Source organism: Camelus bactrianus, chromosome 5 (genome assembly GCF_048773025.1).
Source record: "Camelus bactrianus isolate YW-2024 breed Bactrian camel chromosome 5, ASM4877302v1, whole genome shotgun sequence".
In the NCBI taxonomy this organism is placed as follows: Eukaryota; Metazoa; Chordata; class Mammalia; order Artiodactyla; family Camelidae; genus Camelus; species Camelus bactrianus.
In genome coordinates this window covers 57,492,665-57,516,664 of record NC_133543.1, presented here as the reverse complement: position 1 = coordinate 57,516,664, position 24,000 = coordinate 57,492,665, and the positions used below count along the sequence as shown (strand labels likewise).

The 24,000-nt window shown below is 37.4% G+C and overlaps 1 protein-coding gene across 1 annotated transcript in view; it reads right to left on the bottom strand.

Annotated features, from left to right (window-relative positions):
- The window catches only part of AGPS (alkylglycerone phosphate synthase), a 119,878-nt gene extending 97,416 nt beyond the window's left edge, over positions 1 to 22,462 (bottom strand). The window contains exon 1 of the mRNA XM_010959957.3: positions 22,116 to 22,462. Coding sequence (XP_010958259.2) covers positions 22,116 to 22,447 — 332 coding nt within the window. The 5' untranslated portion in view covers positions 22,448 to 22,462. The remainder of the gene's footprint in view (positions 1 to 22,115) is intronic.
- Positions 22,463 to 24,000: the final 1,538 nt, after the last annotated feature.

The window sequence follows — 24,000 nt, the reverse complement described above, 5'->3', positions numbered from 1 at the left end:
GAACATGAGGCAAACATACTGCTCAGCCCTTGAATTTCAGTCCTATTTCTCCGTGTTCCAAGAGAACAATTCTTTCCTTCACATACATACAGAAATTCTATGATGGTTTGTTATAAAGCCCATTGTTAGGTTTTTTTAGCAATCTCTACAAATTGTTGGGTTTTTTAAATGACAGAATTCTATTATGAATGAGTTAGCTTCAAACATACAGAAAATCAAATACATATTTAACTTCCTATAGTCAATTCTTTATAGTTTACAAGAATCTGGTACTTCAAAGAAACTTTTGAAAATCTGAATTCAAGAGTCAAACACTGTGTCCTCAAAATCCAATTCCTATTATACTCACTATGAATTAATGAATGGAAGAAAAAGGAATATACAGTATAAGCAGAGAAAATCTTACAGACAGGCACAAAAAAGTGGGGAAAGAAGCAAAGACTGGGGTAAACAAAGCAAAGCCAGCCATACCCCTTGGCAGAATAATCTGACACTCCACTCACCACAGGCTCCTCGGGTGCCTTCCCTTGCTCCCAAACTTATCTTACACTCTACCAAATTCTACCAATTGGAAATTCATTGTTTGAATAACCTCTTTGAAAACGGAAATACAGACTACTAGTCACTCATACTTGTAGTTGTATATATTCCAAACATTTTGTGCTAGGGCAGGTGTGTACACACACACACACACACACTCACACAAACTTAGTATCTGCCATTCTGAACGCCTACAAAGTAACAACCATTCTATTGTTCTCCCTCCTGTGTTGGTCTATATAATAAGGAAAACAGCCCAAATGAGTATCAGGGAGTTGTCTTAGCAAAAGACAAAGAACAAGGATGTATACTTCCCTTAACCATGTATGCTCCCTGGACTATACTCACTTTCTCTACAACCAACTGGGAAAATGTCACTTCACTTTCATTGTTCCCTCCTGCTTGCTAGTAACTGGAAGAGGAAGCTGTATCATAAGCTTCCACAGGTCACTTGTAGTACAGCCTTTCATTTTTGCAAAAACTATAAAACTGAACAACAATGAGAATATAAATGTCTCCAAATATCTGTATGCCACAAAAACCAAGCCTCTGAGTTCCCTTTTTAGCTGTCCTGCAGGGGACAACTCAATACCCCTGACAAGACCCTAAAAAGGCCAAGACTGGAGTCTATATTTGCTTGATACACATAGTATTCTTGCAGTAACAAGTGTCTTTTTACTTAAAGTAGTAATAATAAGCAGTGCCTTTTACTTTAAATGACAGGTAGCTGGGATTGTTACCTTTGCTTCTGGCAAACCCACTGAAAAAAATGAACCCCACAAAGTTTGGGGGTAGAGAAAAGGAAATATTAAAATCAGGACCCAATTACAACAGAGGTTCTAAAACTTCTTGGGAGTATAAATATTACCTTGGGTACTCACTTTAAAAGCAGAGTTCTGATGTGGAGAAAAGGGAACCTGCATGCAGTGTTGGTGGGAATATAAACTGGTGCAGCTACTATGGAAAAACAGTGTGGAGGTTCCTCAAAAAATTAAAAAGAGAACTACTATATGATCCAGCAATTCCATTCCTGGGTGTTTATTCAAGGAAAAGGAAAACACTAATTTGAAAAGAGATATGCTCCTCTGTGTTCAATGTATCATTATTTACAATAGCCAAGATATGCAGGCAACCTAAGTGCCCACCCTAAACGAATGGATAAAGATGTGACACACACATGCACGTATGTGCGCACATGTGATGGAATATTACTCAGCCATAAAAAGAATGAGATCTTCCCCTTTACAACAACATGGATAGACTTAGAGGGTATTAAACCAAGTGAAATAGGTCAGAGAAAGACAAATACTTTCACTTATATGTGGAATCTAAAAAACAAAACAAATGAACAAAGTCAAAGATATGGAGTCGAGTCCTAGGTATAGCGAACAAACGGGTGGTTGCCAGTGGAAGGTAAGGTGGGGGTGAGAGAAATAGGTGAGGGAGATTAAAAGGTACAAAATTCCAGTTACAAAATAAATAGTACAGTGTTGGTGATATAGTGGTAAGCATAGCTGCTTTCCAAAATATTTAAATGAGTCACAGGTATGAAACATACAGTGTGGGCAATATAGCCAACAACAATATAAAAGACTTAAAATCAAGTTGCTCTCACCCAAACTCTATGAAAATCAGGAGGGACTGGAATTGAAGAAAAGGGGTGGGGGCATGAAAAACTTTAACCTTACTGTACTTTAGGAGACAATTGGCCCGAGTAGAATTTTCCAACAAAACAGGGCAGCAAGAGGACAAAGTGGGAGCACTCACCATGTAGAAGACAGAGGAAAGGGTAACAGGAAATAGGGATTCGGTTACATGACAGAGGAAGTGCATAGGTCTATACCTAAATTTTACAAAGGATTATCCTGGAAGGGGGAATGAGAGCTACCCAGAGACAATACATACTGATCCAAATTTCAGAAAGTTGATCTGTAAGAAAATTTTCTTAGTTAATACAAGTTAAAAGCGTTCTAAGTATAAAAATTAAGACAATGATTTAGCAACTAACTTATCTTTAGCATAATAATGTTTATTAAAATTCCAGTATGTGTGACCACCAAGGCCACATACCAAGTAAAGGCAGCAGTGGGCCATGACTCCTAAGAGCAACCAAGAAGAGATGCAAATGAGACATAGCACAAGGGTGACAACATGTGCATGATACTGACAAGGAGCCTACCAGGTAGCTCAAGAAATTGCTGATGTTCTTCACTCTCTGGGTTCCTCCTTTCCTCCTTAAAGAATAAGGTGATATTTATTAGAAATCTGTTCTTGCTATTAAAATGTCATGGTTTCCACTGAAGACCACTGTCTTCTTGCTGTGCTTCCACCTTCAGAAACTACCTCAGCACTGGATTTCTATTACTCCTTCCATATAATTTACTGCAATAGAAACAGTATTGCATAATACTGTAAAGCTAAGTGTTTTCCAAACATTAACTCTTTTCCTTCTCACATTAATCCAGTGATATGGGTGTTATTATCCCTTTTTAAATCATGAGAAAACAGGCTTAGAGTCAGTTACTTGTCCAACATGACATAAGCAAGACATGATACACCTAGGATTTAAATCTTGGTTTTGTGGTTCCAATACTCCTTAACTACCAAGCTATTATTTAAATATACTCACTGACTTCTACACAAGGAGATCAAAGTATTACAACATCTCTAGCTCAGAAAAGAAGGCTTCACTGTGATGGCACGTTAACTTCCAAATGCTTTGGAAAATGGCAGAAATTCAACAATCAAGCAGAGGCAGAAAAGCACAGGACTTTTCCATGCTAGTAAGTAGCCCAAACTGGCTGAAGCAGAGAGGATATGCAAGAAAGTCACAGAGAACAACAGAAATCCTTGAGTACCAAATTAAAGGAATTGAGATTTATTATTCAATAATCAATAGGGAGCAATAGGATCAAAACAGTATTTTCCATGTTGCTGCCAAAAGTAAAAATTTAACAATATCTGCTCTAAATTTTTGCTGTTTCCCAATATGGATGAAATACCAACTCTTTAACATAGCATACAATGTCCTTTGCAATCTGGCTCCAAATTATATATTCACCTTCCTCAACAGCTATTCTTCCAGCCACACTAAAAGTTATCATGATTTCTTAAACACATCATGAGCTTTTATGTCTGCCTGTCTTTGTACTTGCTATATATCCGTCGTCTGAAATGCCCTTCTCTCTATAGAGAACTCCTATTTATCCACCAAGAACCAGTTCAGAAGTCACTTTTCCAGTAAAGCCTTTCCTATCTTCCTCAAGAAGAGTTTATGGCTCTTTCTATATAAACTGATTATAGAATTTACTACTACATCATATCTTCTGTATATCTCCACTGGACTGTCAATCAACTTTGCAGTGTAAGAATGTAACACAGCACCAGCAGGCAGCAAGTACTCACACTTTCTCCAAAGATTGGTCTGATGATAGAATGGAGAATCACTTGAAGGGGAGAAAATAGAGAAAGGGAAACCAGGCTAGATATGAGATAATTAAGATTTCATCTAGGTTAGTGTCAATGGGAGAAAAGCAAAACTGTCTTGAGACACAGTTGAGAATCAAAACAAATAGACAGAATCTATATGATTTGTCAATGGACTGGTTAAGGAAGAGGGAATGGAGTTTAGCAAGGTCTTATGACTCAGACATTGGGCTTAAGTGTCTAAATAATGGTGGAAATAAATAGAAATAGTGGAGTACTGGGACTGAAGGCTAAAATCATGCCTTATACACACATACTAGGTTTGAGAAACCAGCAAGGCATTCAGGTAGAAATGCCCAATATTTTAAAATGTGAAAATAGACACTGACTTAAAAATATTAACGTAAAATTAAATATTAACTCAAAAGTTCCCCCAATGGTGAAAAGCAAATAAAGTCTGAGTAGATGAGATTATTAAGGTAGAAAATATAAAAGAAAGGACTAAAAATTAATCTTAAGGGTTTGTAAATTTAGGAAGCAGAGGGGAAAAAAAAGTCAGCAAAGGCATGCCCAGAGTGGTAGGAAGGGTAGGAAGAAAACTAGGATAATGCAAAAACATGGGAGCTAAGGAAAGAGACAAGAACATCTACCAGGTATTGGGAACTGATCAAATGGTGATCAGATTTTATAATTGGGTTATTGACAACTTTTAAGAGGACTGTTTCAAAAGAGTGATATAGGCATAAAACAATTTCAAAAAGTTGTCTGAGCATGGTTTTAAGAAGTAGGAAAAGTACACAAAGAAAAAAGATTGATGACCCAAGAGGAAAATAAATACGATATCTGACAAAGCAAGACTCTGGAGAAGGAATCATGAAAAAAGATGAACAGATGATCTAGTTCAGCTCAGTTAGCTGTCTGGGCAGCTATTCTTACACTAAGATCACCGCCGTCACTTCTTTCTAAGCAAAAGCTGATTAGAGCGCTATAGACATGTGACACAGAAACTGGGAATAAGGGGGGTCAATTATAATCAGCTACTGGCTGAATATGCTGGAGGAGGCAGGTGGCCATATTTTATCATTTGTACAGAAGAGCAGAAAAGGCTGAACTGCTTAGAAAAACACACACAGCAGATAGCAACAAAAAGTGATGTTAACAAGAAACCTGCTGGCTTTCTGGTTCTTAGTTGTAATTCCATTCTGAGGCCAAGATCCATTCCTGCCCTAGGGTTCTTTGATGCCCCAGTACTCCTATAATAAATTTCCCTTTTCAGCTTTAACCTAGCTCAAATTAATATTTATAACCCATCGTCCTAATTTTAATTCACATAATAAAAAAAAGTAATTTTTTAAAAAAGTTACCACATGTATAAAACCTGAAAGCAGGCATAAAAAACTAGAATGTACTTTCTGAAAATAATGGCAGATGGCAGGTAAGAACTTGGAAATCAAAACAAAATCAGACTAGCAGTCGAATGTTGTGAAGCTACAAATACTTTGTGAAGACAAAGCAGGCAAAATACTATCAGGAAATCAAGACCAATATAAAAGAATGAAAACAGAACATTTTACTTCAAAAATTGATTTTAAAATTTTACTTTAAAAAGAGGTTACCACTATGTCTAGACACCAAGACATTCAGAAAGCAATGTCCAATCATCTAAAATGCAAAATGGAGATTGATGAATTAAAGATTTTAACTTTCCCCCAACAGTGGTGAAAGCTAACATAGGAGATTTACCTCAAAAATGAAGCTACTAATTTTCCTTAAAATGCATCAAAAATAAGATAGATTAATACTGGCTGGAGAAAAGGATGGCTTAATGAATAGATATGTGATAAGCAAGCATAGTAAAATGTTAATGGTGGAATCTAGGTAATTGCTATATAAGTGTTTATTCTAAAATTTAACTTTGCTACATGTTTAAAATTTTCAAAATAATATGTTAGGAGAAAAAGGAAACTGCTGACACTATAATCCTTAAAGTGCATCACCTCATACAGGGGGGTTTGCCCAAATAGTGTAAGTATGAGCTAGCTGAATAAGTAGTATACATTGTTTACTGATAACAATAAAGCGGTTTAAGTTGGCACATCAAAGCCAGTTGCCTCAGCTCTCTCTCCTCATCACCTCAGAGGCCCAGACAGGGTTAAGCACAGTTTCCTAGGCTTCCTATGGTCATGTTTTGGTTTCCCCTTAGCAACTCAAGCCAAAACATATAATTTCCTTTTATCTGAATTTCTAGAAAGCTGCTTTCTTAAATTATAAGATAGAAATCTGCTCAAATGCATCAATCTTTCTTCTAGGATTTCAATCATTTCCAATTCTTTATTCTTGGTCAAAATTAAGTCCAAACAAGCAGTAGTCCTTCATTTCTGCCTCTGCTCACTGAGTTGAATGAATCACATATTAATGCTCTTTGACCCATTAGAGCCCTTTTGTAAAAAGTGCCTTGAGAAAACTCTTAAGAATTTAATCATAAAAAGGTTATCATAGCATTCTTTATAATAGGAAAAACTAGAAATAATTAAATATAAGACGATACTGGTTAAATCTGTAGTACCTACATATAATACAATACTTGTTAAGTCACTGAAGATGATGTTGTGCATTAATATTTCTTGACATGGAAAGTTATCCACAAGATACTGAATGAAAAATCGTGGTTCCAAGACATTATTACAGCATGACTTTACACAAATATGTCATATCTGAAACATGCCAAGATGCTATAGTGGTTATCCCTTAATTAGTTTGGATGTTTGTCTACATTTTGATTATCTATTACTTTATTTTTTTCTGCAATGAAAATGAATACCATTTTAGAATAATTCATCCTTCCTCTTTTTATAACTGTAAAATAATTGCCAGATGTTCTGCTGCTATCAGAATAAGACTTCTAAAAACTATCCAGACAGCTGAAGACCCCCATCATTACTATAACCAACTATCATATCAGTTTTATACACTTTATTATATTGTCCACATTCTCCTACCCTAATTGTTCTGATTCTGTGATCATCCAAATGTTCTCACCAATGTTTTCACCCTCAGATTTACGAATTTTTGCATAACATCTTGACATAGAATAATACTCTTCTTACTCTTCAAATTTACATTTCTTTCAAATGTAGTTGCCCTTCCATTGCTGTACCGGACATCATTTCCCTTCCATACCTCTGTTATGGCACTTAGCCCCTTGCAGTAATCAAAGACACATCACTCTTCATTAGTAGACCTGTAAGTCCCAGAAGGCAAAAACTATGTGCTAACCTCCCCCGCCCACCCCGCCCAGTGCTTAGCCCATAAAAAACACTGAATAAATTGCCAACAAAGTTGGATAGATGAAGTTTCAAACAGGTGAGGAGATAGCAAAAGAGTGTCCAGCCAATTTAAATGGATTAAAGTCTCCAAGCCTAGCTGTTACATTGCATGACACATAAAACTATGATATTTTGAGTTACTGTTCATAATATGAGAAGCCATGAGCAAGAGTTAACAGCCTCAATGCCCTCTCCCCGCAATTCTCAAAAATGAAAAGATCCCCAAAACAATAAACCCCGCAGCCTGGTGTCAAACAATAAAGGTCTTCCAGAGAATGGCACAAGAAAAGATGTGAAAGCTAGAAAATGTGATGTGGATAAGAGACCTTCCTAAAACAAAAGAGACAGGCAAATTAGAAGCTGAGATTTTAAAAGTACGGATTTTAAACAGTGGTTATGGGTGGGGGTTATGAATTGACTACAATTACACTAGTCGCCTTGTTAGTCTCTTAATAGGACACACTAGTCTTCTGTCTCATTTGACTAGATATCCATATAAACTCTGCCATCTCTTTCAAATATCTGTTCAAATACCATGTTCTCCAGTAACATCCTATTTAAAATCTGAACCCTACTTCCTCACTCTGCTTCACTTTTTCTTTTTTCCATAGCATTTATCATCTTCTAACAGACTTAATACTTAACTTACTTATCATGTTTAGTTAATTACCCATTTCACCCATTAGAATGTAAGTTCTATGAGTTAAGAAGGAAAAAATGAATAAGACTTGGTAATATCAGTATAGTATCAAGAAAAAAACCTCTAGACTTGAGAGAAAAGTTCTGGATTCAAATCTAAGTTCTACCTTTACTACCTAACAAGTGACTATTTTCTGGCAAATGTCTATGAACTTATGTTATCGATCTATAAAATGGGTAGCTGTGAGGATCAGATAAGATAAACATGTATAAAAGTAGCAGGGTGACTGCAGAATTATTAATTCAAATAAATTAATTCAAAAAAGAGTCCAATCTTAAAAGAAAAGAATGAAAAGATGGGAAGGGTGTGGCCAAGATGCAGAGTGGGAAAACCCTGAGCTCACTTCCTCCCACAACTATTTACAGAGCAGCTATCTATGAAAATGATCTGAAGACTAGCAAAAAAAGGTTTTCCACAACTAAAGATACAAAGAAGGAACCACAAGATAGGTAAGAGGCACAGAGACACAGTATACTCAAGAGCTACACCACCAGACAGGCAACCTACAAACAGAAAGATAATCACAATAGCGGAGGTTCTTCCTAAGAAGAGAGGTCCACTTTGGGCTCCCTAGCCTGGGGTCCTCAGTGGGAAGATGAGCCTCCAGAACATCTGGCTTTGAAGGCTGGTGAAGCTTGCATACAGGAGAGCTGGAGGGCTATAGGAAACAGAGACTCCACTCTTAAAGACTACATACAAAATCTCACACACTCTTGAGTCTCACTGCAAGGCAGTCATTTGAAAGGAACCTGAGTCAGATCCACTTGCTGATCTTGGCAAACCTCTCAAAGAGGCAAGAGGCAACTGGGACTCCCTCTGGGGACACAGACTCTGGTGCAGCCATATTGGGGAGCTCATTCTACCATGAAGACAACAGTGCTGGAAAGTTCCATTTTGGGGTCCTCCCTCTAGTAGTGGGTAGGCACTGGTCCCAGGACCCCCAAGCCCACCGTCAGCTACCCAGGAAACCAGCTGCTTCCACAACCAGGCCAAGCTCAGCTCTGGGCCCAACTATACCCAGCAGTGGCCAGGACCAGCTCCAGGACTCCCCAGCCCAAACTGCCAGCCACACCAGGAATGAGACAGAAAGAGGAAACAGGGAATATGTTCCAAACAAATGAACAATACAAAACTCCAGATGAAGAACTAAGGGACATGGAGATAAGCAATCTACCCAATAAAGAGTTCAAAGTAATGATTCTATAGATGCTCAACAAACTCAGAAGAAGAAATAAACACAGCGAAAAGTTTAATGAAGAATTGGAAAATATAAAGAAGAATCAAACAGAGATGAAGAATGCAATAGCCAAAATAAAAAAATACATTAGAAAGAATCAACAGTAGATTAGATGATGTAGGCCATCATCATTCAATAGAACAGATCAGCAAACTGGAAGACAAAGTAGTGAAAATCATCCAAGCGGAACAGAAAAAAGAATTTTTAAAAAAATGAGTCCAGTTTAAGAGACCTCTAGAACAATGTCAAGCATACTAACATCCTCATTAAGGGGTACCAGAAGAAGAGAGGAAAGGGGCAGAGAACATATTTGAAAACATAAAAGCTGAAAACTTCTCTTAAGCTGGGAGAGGAAACAAATCCAGGTCCAGGAAGCACAGAGAGCCTCAAAGAGAATCAACCCAGATAGGACCACACCAAGACACACTGTAATTAAAATGGCAAAAATTAAACATAAAGAGAGAATATCAAAAACAGCAAAGGAAAAGCAACAAGTTACTTATAAGGGAACTCCCATAAGGCTACCAGCTGACTTTTCAGCAGAAACTCTGCAGGCCAGAAGGGAGTGGTATAATATATTTAAAGTGATAAAAGGGAAAAATCTACAACCAGGAATACTATCCCCAGCAATGCTTTCATTCAGATTTGACAGAAAGACAAAAAATTTTACAGACAAGAAAATTTTACAGCAAAAGAAGCTAAGAGTTCAGCACAACGAAACAAGCTTTATAAGAAATGTTAAAGAGATTTCTCTAAGTGGAAAAGAAAAGGCCACAACTAGAAATATGAGAAGTACAAAAGGGAAAATCTCATTGGTAAAGGGAAATATACAGTAAAGAATCGATCAACCACTTATAATACTGGTAGGAAGATTAAAAGGCAAAAGTAGTAAAAATCATCTACTTCTACAATAAGTATGTATCCACAAAATAAAAGGATGTAAAATGATGTCACAAACAGTAAACACAGGGAGGGTGTAAAAAGGCAGGACTGTTAAAATGCATATGAATTTAGAGATCAGTAACTTAAAATAATTAAGTGTATATAGACAGCTACATATAAACCTCATGGTAACCACAAATCAAAAACCTCTAATAGGTACACACACAAAAAAGAGAAAGGAATTCAAACATAATAATAAAGATCATCATCAAATCACAAGGGAAGAGAGTAAAAGATGAAAGGAACAAAAAAGAACTACAGAAAACATCAAAACAATTAATAAAATAGCAGTAAGTACATTATCTATCAATAATTACTTTAAATATTCCAATCAAAAGACAAAGAGCAGCTGCATGGAAAAGGCGCAAGACCCATATATATGCTGCCTACAAGAGATTCACTTCAGATCTAAAGACTCACAGATTGAACATGAGGGTATGAAAAAGGTATTCCATTCAAATGGAAATGAAAAGAAAGTGGGGTAGCAATATTTTTATCAGACAAAATAAGACTTCAAAACAAAGACTGTAACAAGACAAAGAAGGACATTACATAATGATAAAGGGCTCAATCCAACAAGAAGATATAAGAATTGTAAATGTATACGCACCTAGATACATAAAGCAAACATCAACAAACATAAAAGGAGAAATTGACAGTAACACAAAAATAGTAGGGGACTTTTAACACCCCACTTACATCAATGTACAGATAATCCAGTCAATCAATAAGGAAACACTGACTTTAAATGACAGAATAGAATGAATTAACAGCTAGATACAGAACATTTCCTCCAAAGCAGCAGAATACACATTCTTTTCAAGTGTCCATGGAACATTCTCCAGGATAGATTACATGCCAGGATAGAAAACAAGGCTCAATAAGTTTAAGAATATTGAAACCAGATGAAGCATCTTTTCCAACCACAATGGTATAAGACTAAAAAGTAGTTACAAGAAAACAACTGCAAAAAACCACAAGCATGTGGAGTCTAAACAGCATGCTTCTGAATAATCAATGAGTCACTGAAGAAAGGGGAAATTTTTAAAAACCTAGAGACAAATGAAAATAGAAACAAACTGATCCAAAATCTACGAGACATAGCAAAAGTAGTTCTAAGAGGAAAATTTATAGCAATACTTGCTTACCTCAGGAAATAAGAAAAATCTCAAATAAACAATCTAACCTTAAAAAAAAAACTACAAAAGAACAAACAAAACCCCAAATTAGTAGAAGAAAATAAATGATAAAGATCAGAGTGGAAATAAATGAAACAGAGTAAAAAGCAATAGAAAATATCAATAAAACTAAGAGCTGGTTCCTTGAAAAGATAAACAAAATTGATAGAACTTTAGCTAGTCTCATTAAGGAAAAAAAACTGGGCCCAAATAAATAAAATTAGAAATGAAGGAGGAGAAGTTACAACCAACAACCACAGAAATACCAAGCATAGAGCATTTACTAGAAACAACTACACACCAACAAATTGGGCAGTCTAGAAAAAATGGATAAATTCCTAGAAACCTATGTCTCAGGACTAAATCAGGAAAAAACAGAAACTATGAACAGACTGGTTACTAGTAATGAAATTGCATCAATAATAAAATAAATTTTTAAAAATCTCCCAACAAACAAAAGTCCAAGATCAGATGGCTTCAAAGGTGAATTCCACCAAACATTTAAAGAAGAGTAACACCTATCCTTCTGAAACTATTCCAAAAAATTTAAGAGGAAGGAATGCTTCTGGACTCTTTCTACAAGGCCAGTGTCACCCTGATAGCAAAATCAGACAAAGACACCACAAACAAAGAAAATTACAGGCCAATATCACTGATGAATATAGATGCAAAAATCCTCAACAAAATATTAGCAAACCAAATACAATAATACATTAAAAGATCATACAGCATGATCAAGTGGGATTTATCCCAAGGATGCAAGGATGGTTCAATATTCACACATCTACATGATAGACCACATTAACAAACTGAAGAATAAAAATCATAATCAACTCAACAGATGCAGAAAAAGCTTTTTGACAAAATTTAACATCCATTTATGATAAAAAGTCTCAAAAGAGTGGGTACAGAGGGAACATACCTCAACATAATAAATGCAACATATGACAAACCCACAGCTAACATCATATTCAATGGTGAAAAGTTGAAAGCATTCCTCTAACATCAGAAACAGGACTACGATGCCCACTCTCACCACTTTTATTCAACATAATATTGGAAATCCTAGCGACAGCAATCAGACAATAAAAAGAAATCAAAGGAGTTCAAATTGAAAGGGAAGAAGTAAAACTGTCACTGTTTGCAGATGACAGAATACTATGCATAGAAAATTCTAAAGATGCCTCCAAAATACTACTAGAAATCATCAATGGATTCAGAAAAGTTGCAAGATACAAAATTAATATACAGAAATTAGTTGTATTTCTATACACTAATAATGAATTATCAAAGAGAGAAATCAAGAAAAATAATCCCATTTAAAATTACATCAAAAAGATAAACTACCTAGGAATAAATATAATAAAAGAGGTAACACACTTGTACTCTTAAAAATTATGACACTGATGAAAGAAATTGAAGAAGACCCAAATAAATGGAAAGATATACTATGCTCATGAGTTGGAAAAATTAATATTGTTAAAATGACCATACCATCCAACACAATCTACAGATTTAATGCAATCTCCATCAAAATGTCAAAAGCATTTTTCACAGAACTAGAACAAATAATTCTATAATTTGTATGAAAACACAAAAGATCCCAAATCTTGAAAAGGAAGAACAAAGTCAAAAGTATCACTCTCCCTGATTTCAAACTATATTGCAAAGCTGCAGTAATCAAAACAGTATGGTACTGGCACAAAAACAGACATTTGGATCAATGGAATAAAACAAGAGAGACCACTTACATGTTCAACTTATCTATATTTATCTCTAACAAAGGAGGCAAGAATATACAACAGGAGAAAAGACAGCCTCTTAAATAAAGAGTGTTTGGATAACTGAATAGCAACTTGCAAAAGAATCTACCTGGACTACTTTCTCATATCATATACAAAAATAAACTCAAAATTTAAGTATCAAAGGCTTAAATATAAGACCTGAAACCATGAAACTCCTAGGGGGAAAAAGAAACATAATCAGTATGCTCTTTGACATCAGTTTTAGCATTACTTTTTTCAGTATGTCTTCTCAGGCAAGGGAAACAAAGGCAAAAATAAACCAATGAAACTATATCAGACAAAAACTTTTGCACAAAAAGGCTGCCTACTAAATGTGAGAAAATATTTGTAAACAATGTATCTGATAAGGGCTATTAATATCCATAATATACAAAGAATTCACAACCCAACATCAAAAAACCCCAAACAATGCCATTTAAAAATTGGCAGAGGATCTGAACAGACATTTTTTCAAAGAAGATATACAGATGTCCAACAGACACATGAAAAGATACTCAACATCACTAATCATTAGGGAAATGAATGCAAATCAAAACCTCAATAAGTTATCATATCACACCCATCAGAGTGGCTATTATCAAAAAGACAACAAAAACAAGTGTTGTTGAGAATGTGCACTGTTGGCAGAATGTAAATTGGTGCGACCACTATGGAAGACAGTATTGAGATTCCTCAAAAAACTAAAAATTCAACTACCATACAATCCAGCAATTCTATTTCTGGGCATTCTTCAGAGCAAAATAAAAACACTAATTCAAAAAAAAATGCACCCCTATGTACACTGCAGCATTATTTATAATAGCCAAGATTTGGGAGCAACCTAAGCATCCATCAATAGATGAATGGATAAAGAAGATGTCTCTCTCTCTCTCTCTCTCTCACACACACACACACACATATACACACAGAGGAATATTATTTGCCATAAAAAAAGAATGAAATCTTGCCATTTGTGACAACATGAATGGACCTGAGGAAATCATGCTAAGTGAAATAAATCAGATAGAGAAAGACAAATACTGTACTGATCTCACTTATATGTGGAATCTAAAAAACAAAATAAACAGAAAAAAGAGAAAGTAAGATTCATAAATACAGAGAAGAAACTGGTGGTTGCCAGTGAGGAGGAATGTAGGGGGAATGAGTGAACTAGGTTAGAGAGATTAGGAGGTACAAATTCCCAATTATAAAATAAGTTATGGAGATGTAATGTAAAATTAGGGAATATAAGTCAATAATAATTTTTATGATGACCGATGATAAGCAGACTTACTGTGGTGATCACTTTGTAATGTATAAAAATATCAAATCATTATGTTGTACACCAAAAACTAATATTAGTTGATTATACTTCAACTTTTAAAAATGTGAACCAAAAAAAGAAGTTCAAGAGCAAGGGTTGAAGGGTGACTGGTGTTAATACTTAAAGAAAACTCAGAACAGTAACTTCATTTGGGGACAAGAAAGGATAGATAATGAGTTAAGTTTCAGTCTATAGCTGTGCTAAGTAGTATCACTAGCCACGTGTACCTATTTAGATTTAAATTAAATAAAATTATATAAAATTTAAAACTTAGCTCCTCAGTCACACTAGTCATATTTCAAATGCTTAAAGGCCACATATGACCAGTGGCTACCATAATGGACAGTATAGACCACGTAACACTTTCATCAACACAGAAAGTTCTAGTGGACAGTGCTGATTTATAAAATTTGAGTTGACAGCAGAACAGAATTCAAGTAAGTCATTTTAATATCCCTAATGCTGGATCCTGTGAAGTTCAAAGAATAAATGCAAAATCTAACCACATAATCAATCTGAGTGGGAGTAACAAACTGTGACTACAAAAATTAAATAATTCATATTATTTAACTACAGGTCCTGGGATACATGAACACTTCCCACTTGATGGTTGGAGGTAGCTGACATGGCAACTATAAATAGAACTTGTCAGCAAAGTTGCTGACACGAATTTAGACAGCATTCTGGCCCAAGTCTCTGGTTAGTAACTTGAGATATGTTGGCAAGGCCAAATATTACATACAATACAGTATTTTTCTTAGCGAGTGTTACGATGATGCCTATAGCACCAAATTTCACTCAAGACAAAACTCCCTTGTCAAAAGTCACTGCATTCCCTAGAATGGTAACAGCTTTCCTTAATAAGTAAGCATATTTCAACTACAGAAAGATTTAGAATTAAATATACAAATACAAGAAGAGAATCAAAGTCAGATGTAATGCTTTTGTTTTAAGAAAGGTAAGCAAATATTGATCTTTTGAATACTTAGAAAATTTAAGAGAATCTGGCCTGCATGAATGACTAACTTGTAACAAAGTACACACTGTATGAATCCATTATATGATTCCACTTATATAAAGTTCAAAAGAAGCAAATCCAAACCACAGTGTTAGAAGTCAGGCAATGGTTAACCTGGTGGGAGGAGGCACTGGAAAGGAAAATGAAGAGGGCTTCTGGGATACTGGTAATGCTGTTTCTTAACCTAAATACTGATAAGATGAATGTATTCACTTTGTAAAAAGTAATTAACTTTTATGTAAACTATAGTTTATGCATTTACTTATATAATAAATCATGTAATAGTAAATAAAGTTTACCAAAAATAATTATATATACAAAAATTTATAACTATGCAAGTAAGTTTTTAATCCATGTACCACCCCAAATTATCTTAGGACCATCAGTGTACTATACTTTGAGACACATTAACATACCAAAGAAAGAAAAGGGTAAGGGAAAGCTATATTCTAAGAATAGCAATAATTCTGGTGTGTAGTTTACACAGTAGGCACCAAGAAAATAAGATATAGGCCTGGAAAGGCTGATTTAGACAGACCCTGCTGGAGGACCTTAACTGCCCTACCAAGGAAACTGCAATATATTCAGTAGGCAATGGGGATAACACATGCCAATGATGCAGGTGAAAAGTTTTCAGCCCTTAATTTCTCCAAAAACATTCCAGGAAAACCTCCATTCTCCAGCCTCCAGTTTCCAACATGGAAGGGCTACAGAAAGTCACAATCCTGGCCTCTCCCCAACCCTCACACATTCACTTTTTCCTCACAGGAAGGGTAACTTACCTGGTTAGTGACTTCTGAGAGGAGGCACCACGCACCTGGGGTCGGCCCTTTATCTCTCTCTCAATCTATAGGCTATGGAGAGGTTATACGCTAGTCTCTCAGTGCCACGTAAGAGGCTTACCAGAGCTGACTATGCTCTTGCAGAGGAGGGCTCCTATGGTCCAGCACTACCTGAGACTGAGCATAGCTAATTCAGGGTAAATATTAGGTAGCCCAAATCTAAGCCATAAACTCCAACCAGCTTTATTAGAAATAAGGCTGATATTTTTATTCCATCTGTCTATATTGCATGTCTTACCTCTCAGTTGATTCTGAATTCAGATGAGGGACAAAGGTATAATTAAATATTACCCCTAAAGCCCAACAAATAAAGAAAATAAACTCTACTCAGGATTCTTTGATTTGGTTTGGATTTGAAATTAACATACTAATCTGTTCAACAGAAGTTGTCTTCTCTATAAGAAAATAAAACTGAAAGGAGTAATACTTGCTTAGCCCTTGCTTTTAAAGGGTTCCATAAAGTATCTCATCTGACTATAACAGCACTTAGTTTCTCTGCAGCTTAAAAAAAAACCAGATCACTTAAATTATTACTATATATTTTTATGAAGTGACTAGAGGAAGATGGCTCTATAGTAGATACCTCCCGTCACAAAGAAATTTACTTACAGAAGATGTGGTCCATCTCAAAATGATACTTGTAATATAAGAGAAGTATGATATCAAATAATCATGAGATTAAGTCTTCAGGGCTTCTTGTTCATTAATAGGCCAAAGACAGTTAACTTCCAGCCAGGCAGTAAATCCTCCATTAACTCTTCTCTTTTCCTTCTTTCTTCTCTGATCTGGGGTCTTCCACATTCCTCCTCCTCTTTCCCTTTTATTCTCAACACTGTCTTCTCTCACAAGTCAAACAGCAAAACTCACTCACAAAAGGAAATAGACTGGTCCATCTTTTTAAACCATGCATCATATTTTCTTAAATTATGAGTTTCATTTTGAGAGGAGTGTATATTTTATAATTTACTTAATAAGTACAGTATGTCCTCATAATTATGACACTGTATACGATCATGATCTATTTAACCACAAAAGGTTTGAAACTTGGATGACAAAGAAAACAGCCTGATGATTACCAAATAGATAATTTCCCCCTAGAGAACAACATCAAGTGCAATAATACCGTGTAGGGGAAGAAACATGGCCTTTTGAGTAAGACAGATCAGAGATGAAATGCTGTCTCTGACTTCATAGTTGTATGATCTTAGACAAATTAACCATTCTAAGCCTCTACTTCCTCATCTGAACATACATATAGTGTCACCTCTTTTTCAGAGCTGCTGTGAAAATTAAATGAAATAATGTACATAAAAACCTCAGTAGGGTGCCTGGTACATTAGGACTTAGTCAAATTAAAATTCGTATTACTACTACTACTAGAATTCCTAGCTAGGAACTCAAAGTAGGCTAAGTATTTCATTCAGTGTAACTACTATAATAAGCTCTAATTTTGCCAAATGGTGTTAAATCATAAGTCAGGTCACTTGTGCAAATAACTTTGCTGCAGAAATGCATAAGCTTTTACAGGTTTCAGGATGCCCTCCTGGGACACATTTACAAGAGGTTAACTCAGGTTTTTCCTTCTAGAAAATATCTACCAAGGTTTCTGGTAGATGTTAAATAATAATTATTTTTTAAAGAATGGTGTGTATAAATGACAACATAAGCAAGTAAATTAAGTAATTAGTAGCATTCTTAATCAGATATTCTTTTGATATGAACAAGAAGAATTTATAACCTCTGTAAAAATTGCCAAAGAACAGTTCTAAACTGTAAGGTTGGAGCCAAAATCACAACTCGGAAAGTGGTTTCAGTATAAGAGGGACATGTCAACAAGGGATTTTTTTCTTCTCTTTTTCATAACATCATAATGACTTTTCGAAAAAACAGAAAAACATCCAAAACCAAAGCATAAAAAGTCACATATTTAATTGATATTTACTATGATTTTATTGGAATCTAAAACTGCATTCAGAAGCAAGATCAAAAAGAAATTGTTCACGGAATAACATGCATGTAAAGCAAAACGAAGGTCCAAAAGTAAACCATCATCCTCAAAATTCGGCTCAGCAACTTCAAATAATGAGAATATATGTTCCTGGATAGACGTAATTAGAACAAACTCATAGGAGACCATGTGACAAGGTAACAGGTTTTAAACATCACCTAGTGCACTGACTTCCAAAACTCAAATTAATCCTTTCCTCTTTATTCTCATGGCCACCTTCTTGGTTTAATCCTTCCTTACTGCTCACCTGATTGGCTACAACAGCCTCCCCTAATGAGTTTTCCTATAACCATCATCAACCTTCTTCCAATCCATTCTTAACACTGCAGGTAAAGTCATTTCTCTCAAACCCAAACCCAATCCCAAACTGATCATGTCTCTTCCCCGCTTAATTCCTTCAAGGGTTCTCCATCACCTAGCCTCCTATCACGCTTCATTCTTTTTTTCATTATATTTATCATCATCTGACACACTGTATTACTTGTCGGTTCACTCTCTCTACTCCAACTAGAGTTGGATAGAATGTAAGTCCATAAGGGGAGAGATTTTGTTCACTGCTATATGTTACATAGTAAGTTCTCAAACAGTCACACACAAATGAGTGAAAGAATGAATGGACTGATGACGTACAGGCCAAGGGCCTCCATGACCTGCAAGTGCCCTCCTCTGTTCACTTTACTCCCACCGCTACCAATACTGAATTCTTTACTTACCTAAATACAATATGCACTTTCACGCCCTTCTGCTTTGCCATAACGCTCTAACTTTTGCCTGGAATACAAACTCTCCTCACCATCCAATCAACCTGCCACGCTATCATCCATATTTTAAAACCATTTCCGGAAATATTCCCTTGACCTGACTCTTTCCTTCATGCTACATCTGTACCTGTATCTACATTAGCTCTACTCAAAATGTACTAGAATGTGTATCTCCCTTGCTAGATTATGAATTCTTTGAAGCCAAAGAATATTAGTCATCTCTTTGCCTCCAGTACCTAAGACAATATCTGTCATAAAGCAACTACTCTACAAATGTTGTGTATAATTAACATGTACATGACTATACCCTATAAGAGGAATGAAAACATGAAGTTTCAAGAAGTCACTCCTCCAATTCCATGACGACAACCAGCCATAAGATAAAACAATTACAACCAATAACATCATCCAAGGTAATAAAAGAGAAGGAGTTATACAAATAACACACATCACCAAACAATTTCAAAATAACGGCATATAGTCACATTCACACTTTACTAGATATACATGCTGGCTCCTTCTTGCTCCATCGTTTGCCTTCCCTTTAGGCTCAGCTCTGCTGCTGGCAAACTCAAGCCCAGTTAAACAATAGGAAGTAGAAGGGACACCTGGGTTCCCCATGAACAATATATTAAGTAGATCACTCTGTGAGGATTGTTTTGATGTTCCACCTAATACAAGCTTTTGTGTTCCCTCATATTTTAATTCAAATTTCAAAATAGTTGTACAGGACTAGATTTTACCACTAGCCACACCTGAATTAAAGACCAGAGCTTTCTACCTGTTATAATCTATGCCACCAATGTGTTACCATTGTGCCTTCAGTCCATGAAGCAGCCACAGAAGGCCTCCCAGACCAGTCACTGTCAGCCATGGGAAGTCTCATCCATTACCTCAATGTGCCTTTCAAACATTACTATTTTTCTCTGAATGCTATAGACAAAGGCCTCTAAACCCAACCTTAAGGAACACTTGCCCAACCTACTTAGTTCTGAGATTGTGAACCTACATATAGATGTACAATCATAAAGATGCATAGAATAGACATACAAATGAATACAAATGAATAGACATACATATACATTAAGCCATTAGGAAAGTTACAAAAAGTTTTAAATTCAATCACAGCTAATATAACTTCAAATGAAACCAGAGGCCAAGATGTGATCCTTGATTCCTTCCTCCCCCACCACTCAGCAACCAAGTTATGGAAATTTTACCTCCTAATATTTTTTCAAACAGATTGCGCATTTGCAATATTATGCCTTAGCTCACAATCACAACATTTGTCATCAGGATAATGGTCTCCTAATTGGTCTCGCTGACTTTGGACTCAATGAAAACTGCATCTACCTTTTGTTGAGGGGTTATGTAATCAGCAATGCACTAACCTCTTCTTTACTTAACTCTGTATTTTTCAATTCTCACAATAACACTGCAAAGCGGGAATTATCGTTCTCATTTTCACAAAGGGACTAAAGCTCTGAGAGAAGTTAAGTGACTTGCCCAAGGTCATGTAGCTGGAATTGTGCAGTAGAAATTCAAACTCAAGTCTTATGTTCCCAGAAATCATAAGCTCAACTGCTTAAACCTTCAACCTAGTCCCCAGTGCGCCCTTTCTAAAAGGTAAATGTAATCATGCTTTACCCGACGTAAAGTCCTGCTAACAAGACCAGCCTCTCCAATCCTCATCCCAAGTCATTCTTACCCTCTCCTGTCACACTTAACTCTCAGCAGTTCCCTAATCTATCACTCACTGATTGACCTGTGAACACACTGTTTATCTGCCAAGAACACTATTCTCCTTTGGCAGGCTACTTCCAACACAAACTTCAAGATTTACTTTGGAAAGCCTTCACTGTAACAAATAAATACCCAAAACTGGGTTAAGTGAGTTTTTGCTACTGTTATCACCTGAGATTCTAATTACACTGTATTAGAAATTTATCTTACTAGATTATCAGTTCCTTAAGAGTAAAAACTACATTTTAAAATCTCTGTATTCCTAGTGTAGTGTGTACGTAGCAGGGGAAGGACTCATGAACGTTGAACTAATGAATTCATCAGAAGCAGGATGGCTTAAGAACTTGGCCCTGAACTTAACTTCGTGGGCTTTCAAAATTTAACTTGCCAAGCCTACAGCAGGCTTCTACATTTGTAAAATGAGATACAACTGCACCTACTTCATAGTTTGGAGAGAAGTAAAAGGAATCATAGATTTACCACAACCTCATTCAAAGTACACAGTAAACATCAGTAATGTTCTTTTCACTTTCAAAGTTTATCCACGCTGACAAAGCCACATCTCAGAAAATAGTTTTTCCTAGTAGCTTCCATCAGAACTTAACATTTCTCCAAAAAGTTGGAAGTCAAGATGTCTTCAAAAAAAAAAAAGGCTTATGTACCTCCTCATCCACAGACAAGGATCTTTCATCTTCTGGTTACACCAGCGTTCAGTAGCTACCACTACACCCTAAATCCCTAACAAGCGTCTGCAGTTTATAGCTTTTATCCACACCTCAGTTTCCTCCTTCAAAGACCATGCCCCTAAGCAAGCGGAAAACTACACCACAGAAACCAGCCAGCATCAGTTCTCCCCGCATACAGGCTTGCGTGAGTTTGAAGAGATCCATCATTTGGTACAAACTTAAATTTCCTTGGAGGGTCATAATAGAACCCCTTCTTTTTATTCCAAAACCTTTGCCCCCAAAATATTCATTCCAAATAGAGAATGAATTCCTGGTATTAAGAATCCAAGAAAAGGGGTCCTCTTAAAGCCTTCCCCAGTAAGAGTTCCTCGGGTCTATTACTCTAAAATAGTGACCAAAATCCAGCATTCCATCCTGCCCCCTTCCTGAGTCCAGGGTCTTATTCACTCTCTCCAAAGAAAGACGGGTCCGCACTTTCAGGGACCAAGCTGCCTTCCGCCCACCCGTGTCACCTCCCTTCCCACCTCGCTACTGCCCTTCGGCAGCACAGGCCCAGCCTGGTCCCTCGCCGCCAGCTCGCTCCGCAGAGCCGCTACTCACCGCTTCTTGGGGATGGTACCCGACTCCTGCGCGGCGGGAGTGGCAGTGGGCGCCGCCGCGGTCGCCGCCGCGGCTCTCCGCGCTTTGCACTCATTGGTACTCAGAGCCTCCTGGGGCCGGCCCAGCAGATGGCCGGACAGAACTCTCAGCCTTCGCCCGGCGCGGTCCCGCTCCGGGGCCCGGTCCCGGTCCGCTGCAGACCCGGAGCCCGCGCCCGCGCCGGTCCCGCCCGCCGCAGCCGCCGCCTCCGCCATGGCTTCCGCCTTATGCCGCCGCCTGGGACCGCTGGGCGCGGGTGAAAGGTCACTCAGAGCTGCGCCCGGCGCGACCATTCGCTGCGGCGCATCCCGGCAGCCACCGCGGCGACTGGGCGGTGTGTGCCATGCGCCTGGAGCTTCATTTTTCTCAGCTCCCGCCCACTGCGCCCGCCAGTCCCCTGCGGTCACGCCCCGGACCGCCGGCACCTGTCAGGCAGGTGAGTTTGAGCAGTCCTGGGATTGGCCAGGCCCGGGTTGGGCTAGACCAGGAGCCAAACTGCAAGGTGTTCTAGTGCCGTGGCTGGTGCCCTCGGGTGTTGCCTGAGCCCCTGGAGTAGCTTTCGGGAGCAGAGGCTTCGGATCAGGAGACATGAGCTGTGCTGGGGACCTGACGAGCGAACCAACGCCATCCTTTTCCCGAATGAGCTCCTACTGCTCCACCTCTGCTCCCTCTCCCTCCGTGGGCATTAAAGTAACTCAAAGCTGACTCTTGTTGCCTGTAACCATTAGAGTAAATAGAGCAAATTTTCTCATTGCCTGCTTCGTGGGTGGCACAGTGCTTACTGCTAGATCTCAAGTAAGTAATCTCCATTTTACAGATGAAAAAACTGAAGCTCAGAGACACTGCGTTGCCCAAGGGCATGCAGCTAATAAATGCTAATGCTGAGTTGCAACCTAGGTTCTTTTTCTGTTGTTACTGGCTCCTGTGCCCTTCCTTTCCCCTAATGGTGGCAAAGTTTTTCTGCTGCTATAGATAAAATTACCCAAAAACTGTTCTTAAGACTTCTCATTTATCTACAAAATGTTGGCTTCATTTCTGGAGAATGGCACTTGGTGAAATTAGGGGCATCTCAGGACAGTGCTCCATAACCGTTTTCAGTCAATCGATTAGATAGGCTTTTATAAGCCTATAGACATCAAACATAAGTAAAGTTCCTTTTTGCATAACATGCAATTTAAAAATAAGTCTTGGGAATTGTAAGAGAAAGGGTTGCCATAAGCATTCTAAGCTCAATGAACTCACCTCCTTTCTGAATAGCCACCTTCTTGCCAACACAGGCAGTGTGAAAAAACTAAGACATTTCAGGAGTTAGACTGATGCAAAATAATTACTTAATAGTTCTGAAAAAATTCAGGCAATGGTGAGGAGGACTTGATTTGCATGCCTGATCTCCAAATCTTAGATAGTTCAGTATTAAATATTCAGCCTATCTACAGAATCACTGAGTCCCATTCCTATTTAGCTGCTCCTTCTAACCACTGGCTATTTCAAATAGACTAGGAGTGAAAAAAAGGAGGCAGGAGGAGTAAATTGCTGAGTGCCCTAAGGAGAAAGGCTCCTCAAGTTTGAGAGTTCAGCAACTCTACTCTTTGAGCTTCTCACACTCTTTCTGATGTTTCTAGAACAGAATTAAAATACCAATTAGCACATTTGCTTGCAATCATGTAAAATTTGTAAGTGGAATAAATGTAGATGACCTTGATGAAGGGTTTCATAACCCCTCTCCTTACAAGAGCAAAGCCCAAACAGAGTGCCTGGATACTTAATTCATGATACTTATTTCATGCTACCTAAGAGGAACGAATGTTTCACACAAAGCATGGTCCATTGAGATGCTTATGATTTG